The sequence below is a fragment of the Acanthaster planci genome, linkage group LG21 (assembly GCF_054643075.1).
Source record: "Acanthaster planci isolate LZ-2023a linkage group LG21, COTS_SCS, whole genome shotgun sequence".
Taxonomy (NCBI): domain Eukaryota; kingdom Metazoa; phylum Echinodermata; class Asteroidea; order Valvatida; family Acanthasteridae; genus Acanthaster; species Acanthaster planci.
Genome location: NC_141797.1, coordinates 255,674 through 281,870, shown reverse-complemented (window position 1 = coordinate 281,870; position 26,197 = coordinate 255,674). Strand labels below are relative to the sequence as shown.

General features: G+C 38.0%; 3 protein-coding genes across 4 annotated transcripts in view; all 3 read right to left on the bottom strand.

The window, feature by feature from the left end:
• The window catches only part of LOC147795646 (uncharacterized), a 104,629-nt gene that overhangs the window by 24,599 nt on the left and 53,833 nt on the right, over nt 1-26,197 (bottom strand). The window lies entirely within an intron of this gene.
• LOC147795647 (uncharacterized) overlaps nt 2,195-26,197 on the bottom strand; it is a 75,144-nt gene continuing 51,141 nt past the window's right edge. The window contains exons 2-9 of the mRNA XM_087131188.1: nt 9,618-9,709; nt 8,485-8,554; nt 7,382-7,714; nt 6,140-6,487; nt 5,709-6,029; nt 4,595-4,957; nt 3,540-3,720; nt 2,195-3,226 (exon numbers count right to left, since the gene is read on the bottom strand). Coding sequence (XP_086987314.1) covers nt 3,058-3,226; nt 3,540-3,720; nt 4,595-4,957; nt 5,709-6,029; nt 6,140-6,487; nt 7,382-7,714; nt 8,485-8,554; nt 9,618-9,674 — 1,842 coding nt within the window. The 5' untranslated portion in view covers nt 9,675-9,709 and the 3' untranslated portion in view covers nt 2,195-3,057. The remainder of the gene's footprint in view (nt 3,227-3,539; nt 3,721-4,594; nt 4,958-5,708; nt 6,030-6,139; nt 6,488-7,381; nt 7,715-8,484; nt 8,555-9,617; nt 9,710-26,197) is intronic.
• On the bottom strand, nt 10,965-17,379 carry LOC147795650 (uncharacterized). 2 transcript variants are annotated; one of them, XM_087131196.1, is made up of 5 exons: nt 16,475-17,379; nt 15,772-16,098; nt 15,233-15,580; nt 14,473-14,663; nt 10,965-13,829 (listed from the first exon to the last, which is right to left on the bottom strand). In XM_087131196.1, the coding sequence occupies exons 1-5, from the start codon at nt 16,944-16,946 to the stop codon at nt 13,668-13,670; spliced, it is 1,500 nt and encodes a 499-aa protein (XP_086987322.1). In that variant the 5' UTR covers nt 16,947-17,379; the 3' UTR covers nt 10,965-13,667. The 2 variants fall into 2 exon arrangements, with proteins under 2 accessions (XP_086987322.1, XP_086987323.1); XM_087131197.1 differs by having other exon boundaries at nt 16,446-16,608.

Here is a 26,197-nt window from a genome sequence, read left to right as displayed (position 1 = left end):
TTTATTTACATGTAACGTGAAGAAGGCTTAGTGTGGCGTCATTATTTATAGGATGTATTTGGATTGTAGTTTTATCTTAGGATATGCAGGCTTTGTTTCACTCACCAACGGACAATCGTTGATTCACAGTGGAGTGACAAAAAGCCCATTTGCACCTGACCTAAAACGTGAATTACCACTGACAAATTAAAGGTGTCAGAGTGTTCGCCTCTTGAGTTCGAGAGACGGTTGGTGAGTCTATGACCACTTGCGATCTGTGTTTCTTAGCACGTTTTCTTGTTGGAAAAGTTCTTTTGAGAGGAACAAGTGTATGAGGTTTCGAAAGAGTGGGGCAGAAAACTTTTCCGGTCTTTGGTCAGGGTTTGATGATTTTTTCTACAAACGTTCACCCTAAAAAGAATCTTATCCTCAAATACAAACATTATATCTTTACTCTTGTGTAATCATTATTTAATGTATATGTAGGGAGGTTCCAAGTGGTGAAATTGGAAATACAATTTTGTGATTTCGTAATTACTCATCTTAAGATTTTCCGTATATTATACTTGCTTTGATTTTTCTCGATTATCTCTGGTGACGAAATCGTATACATTGTGCTCATTTTACTAGTGCAGTACTGTCTCTGCCTTGAGTTGACCAAAACAATCACTGGAGGTCACACACTGCGTTGAAGGGCTGTAAGATTATGTGGCCCATGTAGCATACATACATAATGGTGTGGCCGCGTGCAGTCTTTCAGCATGGACAAAGGGATGGTGAAGGAAAAATTATATATTACACTGTCGTAAGGGTTTTACGGTGAGGAACAATTTACTGGACATGGATAATTGTTTAATGGGGATTACTTTGTCAACTATTTTCCTTTCTGTTGAACTAGGATGCCTCTGTAGTTTATGGACTGTATGTTGTGCATTTGAGTGCACATCTTGAATGATAGGGTGTGTAAGTATTAGCCGGCCAGCGGCCGGGGTTGGCCTGGATACTGTAGTCAAATTTCAGGTTGTACCGGACCACGTTTAGAAGTATCTTCTATTCTTCCTAATTTTCTACAAATTGTAAGTCTTAAATGTAATTGGCTGTAACTTGAAAACTAACAAGTGCCTGCCCAATTGTGGAAGCTGTGAGTTCCTGAAAGTTCTACCAACCCACCAATCTCCTACTCTCCGACCCCACTCTGATCCTGCGTGCCTCCTTCTAAGCGCCCTGGAGAGGAGTCTTCCCATCAGGCATCCCTCCACATATTTTTAGTTTAACGGTGATTTAAGGTTTTAGCTCCTAATGTGTATTGTTTTTCACTCTCTGATTCACGAAAAACTTGTTTTCAGCTATATCTGTCTTACCAATCCCCTGAAAGTGCCGCGTTTGGAATTCCCTCCTTCCTTTCAATATTTTCCCGACATCGCTGCATTTGTTTTTTCAGGAGTTGAGCATTTCGAATTTGTAGAGTAATTCTTTGCGGTCATTTTGGCACCCACTTTGCAAAAATCAGAAATAATTTTCTTACACAGTGTGTATTTTCTGAGACGGTCAGCCAAAATACACATAAATATTGTTTGCATTTTGGTGTGCAATGCATGCGGGCTGGCACGCATACAGCAATGACCTTTCGAAAAACTGCGAAAAAACCCCAAAAGTATAGGTTTGCTTGGGTTCAACTTCACATTTGTAACGATTCGAGTTTTTATACTTTGAGGCCAGGTTTAAAAAAGTAATTGAGCGAGCCACAGTCCAGCTCTTGGGGACCCTTTGCAGTCAAATTAACCTGGTTCTTTTAGGGTTTTAAGTTTCCTAAGGAGATACAAATTTGATTAACCTTTTTGTGTATTCTCACTGTGTTAAAATCCCAGTTGAATTCAGCCCTATTTCCACGATTTTTTACCAATAAATACAGTTATCTGGATGTGATGCTTGTTCTTACAAACCTGAAAGCTTATATCATTTCTCTTTTTTTGATTGAAAGCTAAATTAAATCTTATTAAACAGTTGTCAAAGATAATGTCAAAACTAAATTTCCTAAAGAATGATCACCACATTGTGCCCTTTCCTCCGCGGGAAGCACAGGGGTTCTTAAGCAATCTTCTAAACCTCCCTCAGAAGCTTTTAAAATTCCAGCAACCTTCTTATGCTTTTTTTAAATTGTACATATGAAATTAAAGTAACGACTCCTCTTCCAACCAGACACAAGACGCCCGGGTGTATTGATTAAAAGAGTTTACCTCAAATCTCATATTTCTTTCAAAGTGCACACAATCTTATGCAAAAAACGCCGTTTCACTCAGATTAGAAGACTAGGGTAAATGTAATGATAAACATTTTTGCAGGTTTTAACCATCAAATACAACGCGTTGTCCAATATTTGCTAACAGTTTCCCGTAAAAGTTCAACAAAAAGGATTCTTGCTTTTCGCATAAGAATATTTTCGGCAGGTACAGAAAAACACTTTAAAAGTAAAAAACACGCATTATTCTTTATGGCGCAGCTTTGTTAATTTGTTTACAGTTACTTGGACAGTAAAAAACATTTTGGTTTTAAATTGAAACTCTGCTAATTTGTTCTTTGGATAAAAGGTCAAATGCTAGGAAATACTCCAAATTGAAAAAATATCGATTTTCTGGGTTTTAGTCACTTCGTGAAAACATCAACGCCATGTGGTAGTTAGTAATGAGAGCCCTCTATTGGCGTTTTCCTCGAAGGATGGCAACTGCAGTTCGATCTTTGTAAGGTCGTCTGTTGAAATCCATTAAAGAAGGTTCCTTGTCTACGAATTTTTGTGACTAGCTAACGAAGTCTACGTCATCAGCATGTGCTACATCGAGAAGAAGACCTCCGTCTCTATTACTTAGACAATTTCTCACGAAAGTCATGGATAGCTGCTCCTAGGTATACCTCAAGCGGTATGGGAGATCGGTTGTGTCCCTGTGGTATGCCGATAGTCGTGTCAAAGAGTTCGCAAGTGGCCTTCTGCAGGCGGAGTTGGAGTGATGAGTCCGGTTCATGGATGATGTTTCTCATCCAGAAACGTCTGAAGAACGACCATTAACCATCTCCTCTGACATCTTAAAGGCTTGAAGCATGTTCAGCTGGAGAATCTCCGCACTCTTCTTGTGACGCTCGGTCTTGGTCCGTGGCGGTATCCGGATACATCACCTGTATTGCAAGGTCATTACGGTTTACAGTTGGGACCGGCTTGTACCTCTGATCCTCAGCTGCCGTTTGCTGTTGGGACGTAAGGCAAACAGAGTTTCTTTTAATAGCCTCCAACAATAATTTGAGATGGTATCGCATTTGTATTTGTCCCAGAAACCTTTTTAAGTACGCAGTTTGTTTTGCCAAGTTGGTTTCATATGAAAGGTTCTTTACAGCTGTACGCTAGAAATCAAACATTTTATAAAATCGGAAAAGTGAAACATATGGGATTGGTAGAATTTCCTTAACCAAAGAACAACGAATTACCTCTCCCCAACAAACAATACTCTGTCTGTAATTTCCATAATTATGAGAAAGCAATATTGTTATTTCTCGTTCTAATAATAAGTACCTTTTTACACCATTTCCAACGGATCACAATGATTACTCCTGCCACAATGACTCCTGCCACAATGACTCCTGCCACCCAATTCTTATTGGCCGGTACAGTAGGCACTACAACACTGACATTTGTGGTTGTATTTGACGTTGGACGCCCAATAAGAGTTTCATCTGTTGGTTGACGAGTACTGCCTGTTAAGAGACGCTTATCAAATGGAACATTAGTCCAGAGGCCGATTATCTCTTTATTATGTCAGTTGGTTGAGAATGCAGAAAAATCGTCAAATTACAAGTCAGTTTTAATTGTCTTCGTTTACGGCAATATTTTGTAGAACCAATTTGTCTATTGTCAGCTCTTGTAATGTTTGTTTCCCTTTGTTCGTCAACACTTTGTTGAAGACGATATGCAATAATAAAGATATCTTGACGAACACTGACGGTCAATCTTTTCCCCTTTAAAATCAGTTTTAGTGTGCCTCGAAAAGTTATATGCCACTAAGTGGTATGCCACTAAGGCCATAAGTAGGCGGTAACTGTGGGTGGAGCATGACAAGCAAAGCTTTTCATTGGCTGGAGCGTAAGTAACCGCCCCGTGTACGTTCAAATCAAATAAACACTAATGCCACATCAAAAGCCCTTTATGCCAAACTATTCTGTGTAGGACACCATTTTCGTAATTTTGTGGAATTATAATGCGCTGCATGTCTTCCGTGACTATCTGCGTCTCGTTGTCTTGCGTGCGGTCGGCGTTTGTTACGACTTTATGAAAACAACTTCCCGATTGTCTTTCTCGATGTTTGCGCTATGTGATAAAGTGTTTCCAATCATTGCGTATCGTTGGAGTCTAATTAGCGAACGGATGTTCTTTGTGTCTCTATACGTCGGCATGGAAACCGGGCTTTGTACTCTAAGAAGTTCTAAATGTTACTGATTACGAAATCTAATTTCCTAAATGATCAATAGCCTTTCAACAAATTAATTGATAATATTACGCCAGCTTGGTTACTGAAAAAAAGTCTATCAGCACTTCAATAAATTACGTAGGTCTACATATAATTCCACTCACCATCACTTACAACATCAACGTAAGATCTCACTACCATTTCATACATCGGAAAGAAATGACACCAATACATGATGTTGCCAACGTGAGAAAAATTCAGGAGAAGAGAGCCATTAGGAAATATGTCCGATTTGTCTTTTTCTCCAAGGTCAACCATCTTCTTGGGACCGTGTGGTAGAGTGAGACTGCCAATTATGGTAGTTGTCTGCTCTTCGGGCCGGCCGACTGACCAGATAAGAGTTCCGCCTCTTTTGGTCTCAGTGGTGTTTGATGCAGCCTGGCAGGGGAGTACGTAACGTTTTCCTGCTTCAAGGTAGATTTTCGAAAATTCAAATACCTCTCCATCGTCTAGTGGGAGTTTGTCATCTGTATGTAATCCATTTGAAAGAATACCAAAAAGTATTTGGAACTTTGTGTTAGCCTTTAGGGATTTAAAAGAAAAATGTGTGTTCATAGGTTTAATGGTTTATTATATATCAGTCTTCTAGCCACAAAAGCGGAATTGTGTAAGATTGTGATAATAAATAAGTGAATTAAAAAGGATACAAAAATAGTCTAGACAAATACTATTATAAAATAAGATACAAAGATTATACTTAAACTCGAAAATATAATTAAGTTAGGTTAATGCACATTTAATAAAAGTAAATCATTAATTACGTATGTTTAGCTGACAGAAAGGTGTTTTTTGGGGACGAATGTTGTATAGGAAGTCGTCTTAATAGATTACATTCAGTTTGTATTAACGCATTATAGGAATCTATCCCTTCGGATTTGAGGCTCTGAAAAAAGGTCTAGTAGTATGAAAAAAATAAACAACTTGAACCCATTGCCTGATTACCTGCCATGAAAGATAACTCGTAAGATTTCACACGATAAATTGGTAAACGTAGTTCAGCATCTTCCAGAATTATGCTAATTATGGAGTTGAGTCTAAAATTTTGTTTCAAAGTTAGACGTACAGTCGCATTTCCGCAGCCCCCAACAATTACTAGCCGGTGATCAGATTCTAGAATTAGCTTTTACAGTCTACCAAAGTCAAATGTTGTGAAAAGCAGTAGTTTTTTCATAAAGATGGTCTTAGTTTTTAGCCCTATGCGACAAGACGGAAACCTACCTATCACTGCAGCAGTTATTTTTTCAAACGAAGTGCCAGGATCTGTAGAGCAGCTATAACCACCAGCACTGGCGTTATTTGTAGAACTGATTACAAGACCAAAATCACTGCATAGATCAAAGCCAGGGTCGTGAATAACGTCATCGTTTGACACTTTATAGCTGAGGATGTGTTGTTGTTCACTTGATGTGTACTTTAACCAATTGACTTGACACAGAGAAGCATGAGGCGTCCAGCTTGTGCAGGGGAGTATTTGCCGTTGACCTCTCTGTAGATAGAAATGAGTCCGAGAAACTCGAAGAGCAAAATCGGCCTCATATTCTTCAATGCACACACAAAAAAACATGCTTTTAGTTGCCAGTCCTCTTGAAATGCTCGAATCTGAAGAAGCTTTCTATACGTAAATCACAAATAGCAAACCATTAATTTACCTGTGATGTTGACGTCAACTGAGCAACTGTTCAGAGTTCCATTTGACAGGAACACGTGACACCAGAACCTCGTGATCCCAGTTAAACCAGTCAAAGAGTTTATCAGCAGAGAGGAATTGTGAGTTATAGTTGCAGCAATTTCGTGCTGAAATTGAAGTGTGGTATGAGTGAAACTTGCAGCGATGATATTTGTGTCGCTGGTGATCCCTTCACCGGTTGACCAGTATACTGCGGATATTGGCTTATAGAAAACTTTTGATGCGTACTGGCACGGTAAAGCCTGTCGCCTTCCTCGCTGGAAATTCATACGAGACGATATGGAACTTTCTCTTGCATCAAAAGAGTTCCCTGCAAATTCATCAACGAAAAACGTCGAAAATAATCACTGCTTTGTTTTTTTTGTACAGTGAAGCGATTGAGGTTGAAGACATTCGAAGACGTTCAGTTAGTTTGTATAGGAAAGTCTGCTTTGAAAGACAGCTTTAGATATATTCAGTTTTGGAACTATGGCAAAATTGGTGATGAAAAGTCAAAGAAATCATTTCAAATATCCAGATTAGAGATTTCAGGGAAAAGAGAAATGATTTTTTCTGTGATATTTCTTATCCCGAGGAAAGCTTGCCTACAGACATTGACCACCATTTTCATAGGGCAACTTAAACTTGCTGGAGGTTCACCCTTGTTTTCAAAGAAATGAACATTTTACTTCAGTTTTAACATTAGCATGGGATTCTTTTTCTCTGAATTGCAGAACAAATGACTTTTAGTGTTTTTATATTATTTGCTTGAGACTTTTTTACACTATTGTTTTCATTTTATACTTAGAGCAAGCAATAATTTTGCAAAATGTAAGATCAAACATGCGCCTGTAGACAAAACTCAAGTACATCCATGATGGGAATAAATTTAGAGACCTTTTTATTTGAGAAAATGCGAATAATCACAACCCATCAAGAGATGTGCGAAATGCCTATTTTTCTGTACATGAAAACATTGAGAATACATCCGTACTGCGTGCACATGTGCAGACTCACAGAATGTGGTTGTAAAGTCAAAAATTAATGATATTGCATTGTAACTTTCACATGACACAACAACTTTCAGTGGAGAGGTTTTAGTCATTACGAGTCATTGTTCAGTGTGATCTTTTTCATATTATGCAGATTATGTACATATACAGTGCCACCCCTTAGTACCTGCACCTACGCCATGACACATTAAGTACTTCTGTTTTTGTCTTACCTATGGCGTAAATATTGATTTCTTCAGTTCTAGACAGAGAACTGTCACGTGGTGTTACTTGGCAGAAGTACCTCCCCTCATCACCATCAGCAATGTCTTTAATGGTGAGTTTGTAATATAGTGAAATTGCATATCTTTCACTTTGCCGAAATTCACCACTGTCATTGTGCCGAACAAGTTCGATTTGTTCTCCTACGCTTGATTCCTTGTACCAAACTACCATGCGTGGTTCTTCATTGGACTTGAAAGCTGGGCAGGGAATTCGGTGCGAAAGTCCCAACTGCACCCGAGCTGTATTATTCAAATAACCGAAGGCATCCACAGAATTCGAACCTGTGAGAAAAAGAGTACAATCGAGAACATGCCAATTATTCCTTGTGTGATTCACAGAAGCCTTCTAAACCTTCCAATATAGTCTCATGTTCTCTTTTATCGCCGCAACGCGTAGCTGTAATTCCTGCTTTTTTATTTTGAACTCATTTTGCCCCTTTTCAGAATTGAATCAGCTCTCTTGAAATGACGAAGTCGGACAAGCCGCATGTGTACATTGTCCATTTCACTGTAGGAATAATGCAGTCGCAGAAGAACGTGTGAACTACACGTGGCGAAAACTAGTGAAACATGTTTAGTTCGATTGAAACTTTGGTTTGAAGATTTGGTTTGAGGTGTCCAAGGTGAAAGGCAGCCACAGATGAAGGGAGTTGGGCTGTAGGGTTACAATTTTGTTTATTTTTGTTTTGGTGTGCGTGTTTGAGATTTTTCATCTAGGACGTATAAGCTGAATTTATAATTTAGGATGAACTTTGTTGAAAATAAAGATAAGCATAAAAAGTACACACATTTCTAACATTTCTACTCCTGAAAACCGTGGACATTATAATCTTGGTCACCATAACCTTTGTTCAGTTCGGAAATGGGTCCAACAACGGATGTGTTTTTATTTTCCACACACTGCCCTTGCCACAGATGTAATCAGTCGATCATTGAGCCATCTGAACAAGAACTCAGACGCTTTTCTAAATGATGTTTATTGTTTGATAAGGATGATCCTTTATGAGCAGCCCCCGGAGGTACCTTTGCTTTTAACCCAATAACTAAATTACCTGCCCCAGCTGGGCAAATCTTGAATTGTGCTTCGCAGGCTTCAATCGCAAGAAAGAGACACACCATTCGCTGTTGAATACAAAATTGACACAAAACTATAAATATATATTTTACCATTACAATGTATAACAAATTCCATGATCGACTTTGGGGGTTAGTTTTATTTTCTCTTTCGCTTTAACTTCAGAAATCGGAATTATCACATTTATCACTTTCATTGTATACATCCATACACCGATTTCAGTCCTTTGCTTCGAAAAACACAAGTGTTACTCACAAAAATCTCCTTTACATCGCAATCAACACAGCTTTATAAGCTGTTTTGCCTCAAATATGAATAATATCTAAACCAATTAAAATCCCGTTAGAAATTCCTGTTCATATTTTATGATATATGGTAGGTGTTATTAATGTACTAATGTCGTGTATTTTTTTGGGGGGGGCGGGTGAATATTACCCTCATTTGTAGTCCTTATTTACATATAAACGGCAAATTCGTGGCGCGATCTGTATCATTTGCGGGGTAGCATACATCGCATGCCGAGTACTTTGTTGGTGTTTGCTTCACATTACCGGCGACTTTAGTGCGGAAAATCTTGCATGATAATTGTGTGGCAGATCTGAGCTTTAAAATCCACCAAAATAGGAAATAAATACATAGACAGACTCAAGAATTATTACTTGGCTCAAAATAATCTTTGACGAATATCTTTCCAGTTTCGATCGTTTACAAAGAAGTTTGCCCGACATTTAATTGCTGTCTCGGGACGTGTACATAACGCGACTAACATCTAACAAAAGAATTACAGTGCGCTAACAATTTCTTCAAAGTGCCATTCTACCAACAGGAACCATTGTAACCCTACTTGCATGTCACATGCAATTTTCAAGCAAATACTGATATCATTTTGCAATTCTACTTCCAGTGACGACTACCCCGAAGACGAAACAAGAAAGGAGATTAGCAAAGGCTTTTTGCAATGTCCCCGATGCGAGCCGAAAGAGTCAGGTTTTGTTGTTCGAAGGTTTATTCATCCATAAATTTGAAATGAAAATGTTCTAAACAGAAATGTTAATCTTTACAGGTTTTTTTCACTTGCAGCACTTTGAAATTAGTTAGGAATACACTTACCAGGGCGGAGATGGTCTGATGTCCGTGACCCTCCGTTGGTAGCTTCCTGTGGAACATCTTCTCAATTGTGCACTTGTGTGGTTTTGCTGTATCTACCCAGTGATAGCAAATTCCAGACTAATTGTTAACTGTAACTCTGGGTCTATTATATTTGAATGTTGACCCCTGATCAAGGCATACAAACTCAATTGCACATTCAAGTATAGTAACATATAATATAATATTGCATATTAAACATTAAACGTAATTCTCCATTAAGTCCACGCCTTTAGACATTTTCCATGGGAATGTAATGTATCTCTTTCGGAAATGTAATGTAAAAGATTATTGCAAGAATCTTTTGTGTAAAGTAGGACAGAGGTGTTTTTCAAAGAACATTCACCAGCGTCCACAACAATTGAAAAAAAAAGACCATTGGAAGGAAAGACTATACATTTCTGCATTTACAAGTGGAAGACATTATTTAGGTCAACATTTTTTCTTTTGCACTAACACAGTTGTTACACAGCAGTTTTAGGTTAAGACATCCAGCTGACGAAGCTCCTGGAATGGGATCAATTAAAAAATCTGAGGAGTTCTGGATTGAATAAGCAAAACAGTATGAGTTAAATTCAAATAAAATCTGGTATACCGAGTCATTTCATTGCACATAAATATAAAAATTTGAATTTCCCAGACTGAAGAAACTGTTAGTAAACCTCGTGATTCGGGGAAAGCTTTTGCATAGCTACCAGCATCTCTGGAGTGGACTGGTTCCTTTGTGCCCTTCTTATCTATTTAAAACAATGTATATGCAATGACGTTTGGCGTCTCTTATATAACTAAAGACAAGCTTGCCCCGACCACGAGGTATAGCAAAAGTGTCTTTCGTGTGGAGAGCTCAAAGTGTTATGTTCACGTGAATTTAAAGATTTCAGTGTACCAGATTTTGTTTAAATGTAACGTGCAGAAGGCTTAGTGTGGCGTCATTTTTATAGGATGTATTTGAATTGTAGTTTTATCTTAGGATATGCAGGCTTTGCTTCACTCACCAACGGACAATCGTTGATTCACAGTGGAGTGACAAAAAGCCCATTTGCACCTGACCTAAAACGTGATTTACCACTGACGAATTGAAGGTGCCAGAGTGTTCGCCTCTTGAGTTCGAGAGACGGTTGGTGAGTCTATGACCACTTGCGATCTGTGTTTCTTAGCACGTTTTCTTGTTGGGGAAGGTCTTTTTAGAGGAACAAGTGTATGAGGTTTAGAAAGAGTGGGGCAGAAAACTTTTCCGGTCTTTGGTCAGGGTTTGATGATTTTTTCTACAAACGTTCACCCTAAAAAGAATCTCATCCTCAAATACAAACATTATATCTTTACTCTTGTTTAATCGTTATTCAATGTATATTCAATGTATATGTAGGGAGGTTCCAAGTGATGAAATTGGGTATACAATTTTGTGATTTCGTAATTACTCATCTTAAGATTTTCCGTATATTATACTTGCTTTGATTTTTCTCGATTATCTCTGGTGACGAAATTGTATACATTTTACTAGTGCAGTACTGTCTCTGCCTTGAGTTGACCAAAACAATCACTGGAGGTCACACACTGCGTTGAAGGGCTGCAAGATTTTGTGGCCCATTTAGCATACATACATAATGGTGTGGCCGCGTGCAGTCTTTCTGCATGGGCAAAGGGATGGTGAAGGATAAATTATGTATTACACTCTCTTAAGGGTTTTACGGTGAGGAACAATTTACTGGACATGGATAATTGTTTAATGGGGATTACTTTGTCAACTATTTTCCTTTCTGTTGAACTAGGATGCCTCTGTAGTTTATGGACTGTATGTTGTGCATTTGAGTGCATATCTTGAATGATAGGGTGTGTACGTATTAGCCGGCCAGCGGCTGGGGTTGGCCTGGATACTGTAGTCAAATTTTAGGTTGTACCGGACCACGTTTAGAAGTATCTTCTATTCTTCCTAATTTTCTACAAATTGTAAGTCTTAAATGTAATTGGCTGTAACTTGAAAACTAACAAGTGCCTGCCCAATTTCCACAGGCTGGGTCTATGACCCCAAACAATGAATCTTCAAGCACAGTTTTGGCAGTGGAAGCTGTGAGTTCCTGAAAGTTCCAACAACCCACCAATCTCCTACTCTCCGACCCCACTCTGATCCTACGTGCCTCCTTCTAAGCGCCCTGGAGAGGAGTCTTCCCATCAGGCATCCCTCCACAAATTTTAGTTTAACGGTGATTTAAGGTTTTAGCTCCTAATGTGTATCTTTTTTCACTCTCTGATTCACGAAAAAACTTGTTTTCAGCTATATCTGTCTTACCAATCCCCTGAAAGTGCCGCGTTTGGAATTCCCTCCTTCCTTTCAATATTTTCCCGACATCGCTGCATTTGTTTTTTCAGGAGTTGAGCATTTCGAATTTGTAGAGTAATTCTTTGCGGTCATTTTGGCACCCACTTTGCAAAAATCAGAAATAATGTTCTTACACAGTGTGTATTTTCTGAGACGGTCAGCCAAAATACACATAAATATTGTTTGTATTTCGGTGTGCAATGCATGCGGGCTGGCACGCACACAGCAATGACCTTTCGAATGACTGCAAAAAAACAACCAAAAAGTATAGGTTTGCTTGGGTTCAACTTCACATTTGTAACGATTAGAGTTTTTATACTTTGAGGCCAGGTTTAAAAAGTAATTGAGCGAGGCACAGTCCAGCCCTTGGGGGACCCTCCGCAGTCAAATTAACCTGGTTCTCTTAGGGTTTTAAGTTTCCTAAGGAGATACAAATTTGATTAACCTTTTTGTGTATTCTCACTGTGTTAAAATCCCAGTTGAATTCAGCCCTATTTCCACGATTTTTTTACCAATAAATACAGTTATCTGGATGTGATGTTTGTTCTTACAAACCTCAAAGCTCATATCATTTCTCTTTTTTTGATTGAAAGCTGAAGAATCTTATTAAACAGTTGTCAAAGATAATGTCAAAACTAAATTTCCTAAAGAATGATCACCACAATCTGCCCTTTCCTCCGCGGGAAGCACAGGGGTTCTTAAGCAATCTTCTAAACCTCCCTCAGAAGCTTTTCAAATTCCAGCAACCTTCTTATGCTTTTTTAAAATTGTACATATGAAATTAAAGTAACGACTCCTCTTCCAACCAGACACAAGAAGCCCGGGTGTATTGATTAAAAGGGTTTATCTCATATTTCTTTCAAAGTGCACACAATCTTATGCAAAAAACGCTGCTTCACTCAGATAAGAAGACTAGGGTAAATGTAATGATAAACATTTTTGCAGGTTTTAACCATCAAATACAACGTGTTGTCCAATATTTCGCTAAGAAATACGTAGAACAGCTTTCCTTAAAAGTTCACCAAAAAGGATTCTTGCTTTTCGCATGAGAATCTTTTCAGCCGGAACAGAAAAACATTTTAAAAGTCAAAAACACACATTATTCTTTATTGCGCAGCTTTGTCAATAAAAATACAGTTACTTGGACAGTAAACAACATTTTGGTTTTAAATTGAAACTCTGCTAATTTGTTCTTCGGATAAAAGGTCAAATGCTAGGAAATACTCCAAATTGAAGAAAATTATCGATTTTCCGGGTTTTAGTCACTTCGTGAAAACATCAACGCCATGTGGTAGTTAGTAATGAGAGCCCTCTATTGGCGTTTTCCTCGAAAGCTGGCAACTGCAGTTCGATCTTTGTAAGGTCGTCTGTTGAAATCCATTAAAGAAGGTTCCTTGTCTACGAATTTTTGTGACTAGCTAACGAAGTCTACGTCATCAGCATATGCTACATCGAGAAGAAGACCTCCGTCTCTATTACTCAGACAATTTCTCACGAAAGTCATGGATAGCTGCTTCTAGGTATATCTCAAGCGGTATGGGAGATCGGTTGTGTCCCTGTGGTATACCGATAGTCGTGTCGAAGAGTTCGCAAGTGGCCTTCTGCAGGCGGAGTTGGAGTGATGAGTCCGGTTCATGGATGATGTTTCTCATCCAGAAACGTCTGAAGAACGACCATTAACCATCTCCTCTGACATCTTAAAGGCTTGAATTATGTTCAGCTGGAGAATCTCCGCACTCTTCTTGGGACTCTCGGTCTTGGTCCGTGGCGGTATCCGGATTCGGCATCAGCTGCATTTCAAGGTCAACTCTGTTTACACCCTGGGAGCTCTGACCCTCAGCTGTCGTTTGCTGTTGGGACTTAAGGCAAAACAGAGTTCCTTTTAATAGCCTCCAACAATAATTTGAGATGGTATCGCATTTGTATTTGTCCCAGAAACCTTTTTAAGTACGCAGTTTGTTTTGCCAAGTTGGTTTCATCTGAGAGGTTCTTTACAGCTGTACGCTATTTTCAAGATGTATTTTTTTATATACAATATATATAAATATATATTATATATAATTAACATCTCCCCAACGCAAAAATAATACATCTTGAAAATAGTTCGCGGTACCCGCTGCTTCATTTGACTCAGACCGGCCAGCCGACCCCGGCAAGCTCGGTGGTCGAGTGGTTAAGACATCTGCACTAGTAAGCAGGAGGTCGTGGGTTTGAGTCCCACCCGAGTAAGCTTGTGAGGTTTTTTTCGCAAGCTCTCGGACAAGCACTGAGCATACAGTGCTTATTAATATACGTTGGGTACGGGCAAACCGTTATATATAATTAGCTGTACGCTAGAAATCAAACATTTTATAAAATCGGAAAAGTGAAACACATAGGATTGGTAGAATTTCCTTAACCAAAGAACAACAAATTACCTCTCCCCAACAAACAGTACTCTGTCTGTAATTTCCATAGTTATGAGAAAACAATATTATTATTTCTCGGTCTAATAATAAGTACCTTTTTATAGCATTTCCAAAGGATCAAAAGGATCACAATGATTACTACAGCCACAATGACTACTGCCACAATGACTCCTGCCACCCAATTGTTAGTGGCCGGTACGGTAGGCACTACAACACTGACATTTGTGGTTGTATTTGACGTTGGACGCCCAGTAAGAGTTTCATCTGTTGGTTGACGAGTACTGCCTGTAAAGAGACGGTTATCAAATGGAACATGAGTTCAGAGGCCGATTATCATTTTATTATGTCAGTTGGCTGATATTTTGTAGAACCAATTTGTCTATTGTCAGCTCTTGTAATGTTTGTTTCCCTTTGTTCGTCAACACTTTGTTGAAGACGATATGCAATAATAAAGATATCTAGATGAACACTGACTGTCAATCTTTTCCCCTTTAAAATCAGTTTTAGTGTGCCTCGAAAAGTTAACCTAGTGGTATGCCATCACGTCCAGTTAAGACAAGATCGATTCAGAAAACAAATTGGGACACACACCTCATATTAAGGCGTGGTTTCGATTTCGTGATTTCTTTCTGTAATCAAATTGTTTTGTCGCTTCTCTAAGCTCATCTTTTGAGTTGTTGCCTTATCACATTTTCAGGTTTACGGAATCTACAATAATCAACACTCCGTCTCTACATAGTTTTATAATGTTTACAAAACGCATCATCAGTTTACCGAGCTGTTTATTTCAGAGTATACAGGGAGATTTCCATTAAAATCTGTGAGATAAGCTCTGAAGAGTCACACAAAATTACCCGATGTCGTTACGTCCACAAACGATCTGATGACAAAGGCACCATAAGGGAAGACATGACACCAATATCTGCTGCCTTCAGAAAGAAAACTGTCGTTCAGGAGAAGAGACCCGCTCGACGCTATGTCCAGGCAGCTATTTACTGCCCACTCAGACATGTTCTTGTTGCCATTCGGTGAACTCATGGTGCCAATCACAGAGGTTTGACTAGCATTCGTAGATCCATTTGACCAAATTAAAATGCTTGTCGTTGTTACGTTCTCCAAAGCTAAGCATCTTAGCTCCCTGTCCTCTCTATCAGCTATGTAACTTGCCTGCACTCTCCCTCCAACAATTACAAAGGTTTGTCCTGTGAACCGATGTGAAATGGAAAACTCTTATTTATTTTCAGAATTGAACATCAGGGGTTGCGACACAACTGGACAACGGAAGTCGTATGACGCGTTTACTTGCATGGATTTATCCGTTGGTGTTCAATATTAAGCTGATTTGAAGGGTAATCTGACATCTACAAAAGGGGTCGGAAGAAAATACACCTACCTATAACATGGACTATAGTCTCATTGAAAGAACTCCCAGCTCCTTTAGTGCAGTGGTATGACCCAGACCTATCACTACCAACTGATTTTAGAATCAGGCCAAAGTCGCTAGAAAGCTCTGAATTATCATCTGCATTAATGTGATCATTCGATGAAGAGTAGGTCAGATGATGTAGGCCTGTTGCCCCTGATTTCTGCCACGATATGTCGCAGACCTTATCACCAGGCGTCCAACTCGTACAAGGAATCACTTGACGGGTGTCTTCTAAGATATAAAATACTCTCTCCGATGCCTGTAAAGCCTGCCCTACTGGAAACGTATGTGTTTCTGTAAAACAAAATAGAATTAAGGATCAATTACAAAACAGCTCAAACTGCCCTCCGGATCTGAACAATTTTTGTGGGGTAATCCAACTGTACGTTTGCATTAAGTAATCGCATCAGCCACAATTAAGAAGCTGTTCAGAAACAATTTCCTGAACACACTGGCCCTGTCCATACAAACAACCTCTATTTAAGACAGTGTTACAAAGAAACCCTCATCTTTAGGGGATATGACCTTTGTTGCCCCACCCATCTGCCTTTGCAGGTCTTGTAGTTGTGACAGTTGTCAGAGTTGGACAAACAAGGAATAAGAATGTCACCTAGCTTGTTAATGTTGTGTCTACATGTTACCTCCATTTAAACGCCAACTTGACATTTACCCGATACATTGACATCAGCGTAACAGCTTCTAAGTGTATGATCAGTCTGGAAGGCGTGGCACCAGAACCTCTGAGTTTTGTTGATAGCACCGAAACTGTTTATCATCAAAGAGAAATTTGTATTTATGCTGAAATCAGCACCGTAGCGGAACTGCACGGTGGTTGTATCAGACAAACGAGCAGCAATGATTTCAGTTTCAGACATAACGCCCTCTCCTGTTGACCAATACACGACTGATGTTTCAACCCAGATTTTTTTTACTGCACACTGGCAGTCCAGACCCTGTCTTCGTCCTAGCGTCAAACTTTTAGCGGTGTTTGAGACGTCTGTTCTCACCGGGAACATGCCAGCTGAAAAGGGATGATTATAATAAAGAGTATTACTACAGGCGCGTATTTTAAAAAGTACATATAACACTTCCAACAAATTGCACCAAGTACATAATTGTGTCGACAATATTATTGTGTTCATGATAAAACCTTGGCATCAGTACGAAGACGAAACCGTCGATATGCGCAAGTTTTGGTTTCAAACCTGATGATAACACCAAACTTAAGTCCGTAGTAGTCACAGCTGAACGTTAAAGAACGTGGCTCCATTTAATGATCAAATCAAAAGAGGCAACTGCCATAATCTTTGGTTCAATGAATCTTTGAAAAATTCGTTGCAACTACCACGTGACATCCACCCTGTGTGGATGGAGTGTCTTGAAGCACCTATTATACCGTATACCACACATATCGGTGCAACGTTTTTTCACTTACCTTGTCAAAATGATGAAATACCCTGAATGCAGAATTTTCTGAGTCAAGTGGGAAAGAGATTCCAATTTCAAGCAGTGAATATTGTACATGATTCATCACAGGTTTGACTTGGTTCTTTTAAGCATCAACGACGGAAAACAAAATAAAAACAAAGTCTTACCAATAACTTTAATGTCAACTATCGCATTTTCTTCGCTTGAATCACCTGGTAGGAAGCGACACAAATATGATCCTTCATCAGCGAGGGTCACACCTTGAATCACGAGACTGAAACAAATTGACAAGCTGTATCTGCATGGTTTCCTTTGGCAGATTGTTTTCCCACCGGAATGTTTGAGAAGTAAGGCACTTGGCTGGGTTTGGTTTCCTCTGTACCAAAAACACCCGATAAGCACATCTTCGTCACGGATTGCTGGACAATTGACGCGATGCCAAATCCCTTCCTGGACATAGTTTCTGGAGCCAAATGTGTCATGTGGTGTCGATTCTATAACATATGCAATCAAAGAAATATGCTATACAAGGAAGTAAGGAGGAAGAAAATGAAACAGATCCACTAACTTTGCTTATTGGCCGATTAGGTTGACAACAATAAGTCTAGTATTATTTTATATTGGCAACTGTTTTTGGCAGCACTCAACATCATAATCAACAATGGCAATTTGATAGGCAATAAATTTTCCAACGACACCCATAGATTGTTTGCTTGCTCAGTGTCTTTACAGATTTGTCGAAAGTACATCAAATATCCTAAAATTACAGAATTTTGATGAATTCAAACATTTAAATCCATCCAGGACGAATTTTACGAGCGATCAAATAAACCAATCTATTTTCAAAGGTTGGTTCTTGCATTAAGAACTGAGTCGAAAGACTGTGTAATTAAATAGTACATTGCTTGTAAGATGTTGCTTTTTAGCTGCTTTGAAAGGTCAAGTCCTGCTAATGCCGATCCTTCTAAATATTCATGTGCGTGCTTGATCATTTCCCTCAAAAGTAATTTCAGTTAGCGAGAAAGTATTAAATATTAAAAAGACCTAAAAAAATACTTTTAGAAAAAAATTAAATGGTTCAAAAAGGCTCGGGAACATTATCAATTGAATTGCGGCTGAAATCGTGTCATAGAAGATGAAATTTAATTAGCATTAGAAGAGCTTAAAATCGATTCCACTTGGTAGATCGTATAAACCGTTGAATTTTAATATGTTTAAAAAGCCAGAAAGGCCTTATTATTTTAAAATTTCATTGCTTACCGGACTCACTTGAGCATAAGTGACTTTGAAATGTAGAGAGGCTGACATGAAGAAGAAGCAGTAAGCATGTGGTGACTTTCTCGCAAGACATGGCGTCTTGAAGAGCTCGTTTCAACCCCCGTCTTTGTTGCTGTGGTAGTGGTTAATTACAGCATTTTAAACGTTGATGAAGGATTCACTGGTATATTCACGTGTGTTACACAAGGCATATGGTGGCCCATTTGGCTTGGCTTGTTGAAGGGTTGACCACACCTGAGTGCCGTATTTGTATAATATGATGTATCAAAAGCATTGAGCTGCAGGTGCGTGAACAAATCAGTCGGGTTTGTCATCTAGTTGTGGCATGTATCGTATGGAAAGCATAAAGCAGGATTTCCATGAAGAAATCGATCGCGTTTTTCATCTTGTGGTTGTGTACGTGGAGATAAATGAAGATGAACATATTGGTCGCTTTGGCATTAACTGCCCTCTGCATGCATTCTTGGACAGGTAAATTTTTATTATCTTTTGATTATTTTGAAGTAAACCTATTGGTTGACTTACTACATGCAGGGTACATAAATGCCAAAGTTCTTCGATACAATAATTCGCTTTGTCTAATGTAGCTTTAATACTGAACAGCTAGTTGCTGATTCATTTCAGATTTTGCTTCGATATCAACGACATTAATGACCATCCCAGATTCCCGTCACCTGGTACTTCTGGGTAATCGCTTGGATCTAGAGTGCGTACTGTATAACATCACACACATTTACATCAACGAGAAAACATTAACGTGGTGTGACCATCGTAATCTCTCAACCACAGCGTTTCCGTAGAAGTTGATGTTTGCTCAGGTAAGATTGCACAGATTGCAAGCAAGATCCTTTTTTTTCTCTTGATCTACCGAAAAATGTTAACAAGCAACTTTTTTACCAGGATTCTTTGACATTATTTTCCGTGAAGAAGAATGCGTGCATTTTTTCTATCCGGCATCAGTACATTGACCTTATAGATAAGAGTTCTTGATGCTTGCAAAATGTGTTGAAAAGGCTGTGTTCTGTTTGCAGGGGAAGCTGTTAATACGACATTAAGTCTACGTGATGTGCTCACCGGTTATATCGTTCAAAAAGCTTCTTCGGCGATTTGCATTCCACCTGGAGCCTCGCGATCATTTGAATGTACAGTACGGGAATCTGTGGATACGTGGGAAATAGTGTGGCTTGTCAACGGCTCTCATGTGCAGAACAGTACCAAAGAGGAGTGCACAATGAAAGATGACCTGTTCAACGTCAGCAGCATATTCACTGTGACAAACACAAAGGGAGAGGTCTTCATTGAGAATCTCACTTGCTTGGCTACTGGCCTGGATAGGGAACCCTTGACTGCGACCGTTCAACTACATTCTTGCTACAGCTCTGGTAAGATTGGTCAAATAATAATCACTGTCCCCCCATGCCACATAACTTCACAGTTGCTTTGGGATTTTATAACTTTGCAAAAAGTGATGCACGTGTGATTTTTGTATTCTAGTTTATATCAGTTTATGATCTGCAAGTGTAAGATGCAATGTAAGACGCAATATGTAGCACATGTCTGCAAAAATGTTTTGTGCAACGATTCAAATTCTATTACAGCCTCACCATGTTTGGAGGAATACATTAGACTGGTCGGCTTAAAGTGCATTTGTCAAACTTTGTATTTCCTTTGCATGGTTTTAAACTATACGGACGTCAGAATTTATTTTCTGATGTGATATTTGCATTTTGCATACATGCTCAGTGACAGTTGTGAATTTTTGTTTCCGGTTTGGATAAATAGGTGATAATGGTGAGAAGCACTGTTCAATATCTTTCGTAGTGTCTCTTTTATTTAATTTTGATTTTGACGCTTTTTCATTTGTTTATCTAACTTTTCTTTCACTCTGGCGTTGGATTAGTTTAGAGCACATCCTTTGAGCTCTCTGTTCAAAGTTTTTGTTCCACACTAAAAAATCTGCTAATACATTAATAATGTTGATTAGCAGTGCTAAATAATCTTGCAGATGTCATTGTAAAACGGAGAGTCAATGATTAGCTCCCAAAAACTTTACAAGGTATTTTCAAGTGTTATGTAAATCCTGAACGTACCTGAATGTACCATATAACGAAGAAAATAGGCAAAATTCGTTTTAAAACATATATTAACGTCTAATGAAAATATATAAATGTGTGTGTTATGCAGTGAAAGCCGAGTGATCAAATGGAGACTGTTAAATTTAATGACCCCATTTCTTCTTTAATGGCACATTATGTTGATATCGCACTGAATCATTACTGTGGTAGATACGATTTGACATATCAGTGCCTTGAAAACCGGTGGACGATGTGCTGTGAATGTTAGTCTCAGATATATCAAAATGTCTTTAGGTATTGAAACTCTAAAGGTTTTATTTAGCTTTTGTCAACAATGCACTTTTTCTACGTTGACCGTTTGTTCCTGCTGCGTGAGGACCTAGGAGTCATTAGTTTCATTTTCGTGTTGTAATATTCGTTTGAGTAATTCATTTGATAATACGCATTCAGGACTCAATTTTTTGTTATATATATTTAATTTCTTTTGTATTTTTTTTTTCAAATTGGGTTCATAGAAGCAGAAAATATACAACTTTCACAATCATTGTCTTGATTTGATTTATATATCTAATACTCTAAAAGATTTATATATCTAATACTCTAAAAGAACACTTTTTTTATCAAAGATGCAAAAGACATTATGCATCAACTGAAACCAACTACATGTGAAATTGATAACAGTGTGTTTGAGGTCATTCAGGACAGTTGCATTTAGGGTATTTTCAGCTGTAAAATACATTGCATCTCATAATGATAATAATAATCTCAAATAAAAAATTGTACACAAAAAGTGGTCCTTAACTTTTTTGGAGTAGTGTATATACATTGCTGGGATTTTATTTCCTTTGGCTTGTATGTTTGGCTAGCCTTTAATGAATCCTGCCAACTATTTGGATTACAAACGCAACCATTTTGTGAACAAGAACATTCCTGTTCAACGCGGAAACAAATTCAGTTTTGTTTTGAGTACAGTTTGTAAAAGTCGTTTCTGTTCTTCTTTCACTTTCACGCTTCTCCAAATACTTAATGAAAAACCCATTCCACAGACTCTAGAAATTACTCTGTATATAATGTGAATGCTTGATCTACATCTTGGTTAACGTAATGGCATTAATTTCAGCAACAGATCACGTAAACGTCCGAAAAAGATTTTTCCATATCTTGCTCATTTTTTTAGTAAATGCTAGTGGGACCCGTTTGCAAATTTACAGCTGTTTTTGGCTAATAAATAGTATTTTACTGAGTTTTCCTTGTTTTATTTATTTTTTATTTATTTATTTATTTATTTAATTATTTATTTATTTATTTATTTATTTATTTATTTATTTATTTATTTATTTATTTATTTATTTATTTATTTATTTATTTATTTATTTATTTATTTATTTATTTATTTATTTATTTATTTATTTATTTATTTATTTATTTATTTATTTATTTATTTATTTATTTATTTATTTATTTATTTATTTATTTATTTATTTATTTATTTATTTATTTATTTTTTTTTTTTTTTTTCTTTATAGTGGAGCTATATGGCTCCATTTATTTCATCTACCATTCACAGTTATAACAGGAACCACCTTAAACCTAAACATCAGTATAATAATAAATTAAACAGAAAAGACAAATGTACATTTAAAAAAACATGGCAGACAGTATTAAAGAAAGATACACAAAGGAAACTATGAAAAGGAATATCAAACAGGTACGTCTCCCCAAATCTCAACAGTGAAATTAATAATTGAATTTTACCCGTGCATTGGCTTCAACAGAACAGAGGACATTATTTTTCTCATAGTTCTCTTTGAAATTTTCAGTGCTCAGTCTCGTGAATTCCGAAAGTAGAAAACTTTTCAAATTTTGTTTGAACTGAAAGATTATGTCTATGTCTAAAGCAGACTTGTAATTATTGAAAACTATCTTACATCTGCAATTCCATATCTGCCTCAGCATTTTTGCGACAACCACCTGTGGGACTGGGTCTAGGTCATAGCAAAGTACTCTGTTGCAATCATTAAGGTAAAAAAATTTGTCTCCAGTATACATTCTTAACAGACGTTCGACGAATATCCAGGCTTCCATAGTGCAGGTACAGAATATCAGAATGTGTTCGTGGGATTCAGGCTCCTGTTTACAAAGGGGACATATGATGTCATGAACTTTGCCTATCTTATACAGGACGTCCTTTGTGGGCAAAATGCGGTGTTTCACTTTATACAAGAATTGCTTATCATCCAGGTCCATAAGTGAGTTACTAAGACAACTTTTCCAAACAATTGACCAATCAAGATGAACAATATTCAGAACATTGAGCCATACTTGCTGTACTTTTGGTTCAACACATTGCTGACGGACCAGATTTCGATAATTTGTCCTCGAGCTGGTTTTCGGAATAGATATAGGACTGTTTGCTAAATTGTCCACGGTAAACCAATTGCAGATATGATTGGGGGGACCCTGTCTCTGTTCTTCAACTAAAGAGAAATCAATAACCTCATTTATTCTAGACATGATTCTACCAGCTGTAATATTCATGATTTTACATTTCCTAGCAACTTCGCGAAATGAAATTAGGCGACTATTACGAACTATGTCCTTAACGTGGGAAATCCCAACATTTCGAAGAACGTTGCTATGAAAAGTAGAATTATCCACAGTAACATAAACATTATTATACAGAGGAAGACCGTGAGTTTCTAAAAGACACGAAAAGTTAGTATTGATCTTCCCGCTGGCCCGATGAAAGGCACAGATAACATCGACATAAAAACTCGTTGTCTCTAAGCGAACTTGAGGGTTGCCAAAAATGTACCACCCTAAATTACTATTTCCGCTAGCTCGATTGATCCAATAGTCAAAGAAATGTTTCCACATGCCACTAGAGTTAGCATATCGGACAAGCCACTGTAATTTTAGACTCGTCAGTTTACTACTAACATCGACAAGGCCTGTACCACCCATATTAGCTGGACTAATGATAGTCTTCCTCTTGATTTTCTCGATTTTCCCATCCCAGAAAAAATTCCAAATAGCATTACTAATTCTCTTCTCAAATTCAGGAGGGCAACTAACAACGCTACCAATATAGCTAATCCCAGCTCCAATGAAGGTATTCACAATAACAGTTTTCCCATGAAAGGTTAAATTTCTCTTGGACCATTTTTGTAATGTACAATTAATCTTGTTAATTCTTGGACCCCAATTATCCTCAGGAGACACATCATTACCGACTACTATACCCAGAATTTTCATTTTCTTACACCACACAAACTTACAGGGAGAATCCATTCTATCACGCCATCTCCCTAGCCACATTCCTCTAGTCTTTTCAACATTGAGTTTGGAACCAGATCCAGCACAAAAGGTTCCGAGGATGTTCTGTATAACACTAAACTCCGAATCGTCAGTAACAAACAAATTAGCATCATCCGCATGTTGAATAAGTCGAATACTATGATCCCAATCAGGGAGGTTTATACCTTTCAAAGCACGGTTAGATCGAACTAATGACGCCAAGCCTTCTACACATATAGAATAAAGCAATGGAGAAAGAGGGCATCCTTGCCGAATACCCCGCGTAACTTGTATTGGCACACCAATGAAATTGTTTATGATGATACTACAGTTGGGATTACTGTATAAAAGTTTTATCCAATTAATCAACTTGGGAGGAACTCCTACTTTTTCAAGGACTGAGAACATATAAATCCAATTGATGCGGTCAAAAGCTTTTTCTTGATCCAGACTGATAACAGATCCTTTTAAATTATTCCAATTGACATAATCAACAGCGTCCCTGAGGATCATAAGATTATCCTGAATTCTCCTAGAAGGAACACCACACGATTGCTCCTCGCCTACAATAATAGGCATGATAAGTTTCAACCTGTTGGTAATAACTTTAGACAAAATTTTATAATCCACATTCAAGAGACTTATTGGACGCCAATTTTTCAAATCATGTTTGTTACCTCTGTTTTTGTAAACTAGACGAATTAAAGCCGAATTCATGGAATCGCAAAGAAGCCCCGTTCTATAACAGAAATTAAAAACATCCAGAACGTCTGAGCCTATGATATCCCACACGGATTGGTAAAATTCCACTGTGAGGCCATCCAGCCCAGGGGATTTATTCTTGTTCATCTGGAAGAGAGCGCACTTGATTTCATTTTCAGAGATATCACTGTTCAAAAATTCCTCCAAATCATCTGGAATACACTTAGATTCTACTTGGGAAATAATTTGCTGCAAATCCTGTTCTGAAATGTCCTCCACGGTGTACAAATTCCTATAGAAATTACCAGCACAGTCCAACATATCAGCAGGGGCACTGACAAAATTACCCTCAGACGTCAAAAATTTGTCAATTTTGTTTCTTTGAATCTGTTCTTTCTCTAAATTGAGAAAATATTTCGAAGGCTTTTCGCTTTCCTCCTTAAGAATGTTTCTCACTCTGATTCTGGCTCTTTTCCATTCCTCGATCTCACAATTCCGCAGTTGAGATTCAATATTTTGGACGTCTTCAATTTTACATTTGTCAGGATTATCTATTAAAAACATGTATTGCTTTTGTAACGCAATTCGTCTTCGATTTCTTTCCCATGCCAATTCTCTACCCAGATCCTGAATAATTTCTCTAATTCGAAATTTTCCCACTTCCCACCATTCATGGAGAGAGTCAAAGCACTTTTTTTGAAATCTCCAAAAATACCAAAAATTATCCAATCTGTCGAAACAATCCTTGTTGTCTAAAAGGCTGTTGTTGCAAATCCAACGACCATTGCCATGCTTTGTATCTTTGTCTTCCAATCGAACGTTAACAATACGGTGGTCAGAAAAACCATTTACATGCAGGGAAATATCCAGGATACTATTCAACAGATTTGAAGAAATGAAGACATAATCAATTCTGCTCCCCGTTTTAGTGGCTTTATGAAAATGAGTTAGGCCAGGCATGTCCGGATTTATAGTGCGCCACACATCATACAAATCTTTTCCCTGGGCAAAATTTTGTAAATTAGTCTTACTGTGATCCACACCATGAATATTATCTACATTACAATTGAAATCCCCTCCCAAAATCCAGTTATCAGTTAGCTCAATACGATCAACTAAACCGTCAAAGAAATGCGCTCTATCATATCGGTCATTTGGAGCATACACTGACGCAACAGAAAAAATGGTGTTGTTCCATTTTAACTCCCCCCTGATCCATCTCCCATCATCATCTTTTTCGAGGTTTTCAATTTCAAGTCCCAATTTACCGGAAGTAAGAATTGCAACTCCCCTAGAATGTCTGTTACCATGGTTGAAATAAATCTTTCCCGGCCACTGTTTGCTCCAAAATACCTGGTCTTCAGTTTCACTGTGTGTCTCTTGCAAAAAAATAAGATCAAAATGTCTGCGCTGTAGGTAATCAAAAATGACTCCTCTCTTTTGTGCATTACGTAAACCATTCACATTAAAGGTTGCAACTGACAAACAAGTCATGAAAAAAAATACATGTAAAGAAAAAAACATATCAATAGATGAAAGCCTACTGCTTGGATGGTCGTCCGCGCCCTCTTCCCTTGCCTGTCAGTGGTGTTGGTAGAACCTGGCTTGACTCG

Coding starts and splice junctions, on each gene's coding strand:
- LOC147795650 (XM_087131196.1), bottom strand. CDS start 16,946: ATGAACACAATAATATTGTCGACACAATTATGTACTTGGTGCAATTTG. Junction 16,099..16,474: donor CGCTGATGTCAATGTATCGG/GTAAATGTCAAG, acceptor TTTGTTTTACAG/AAACACATACGTTTCCAGTA. Junction 13,830..14,472: donor TTTGGAAATGCTATAAAAAG/GTACTTATTATT, acceptor TTTTGCCTTAAG/TCCCAACAGCAAACGACAGC.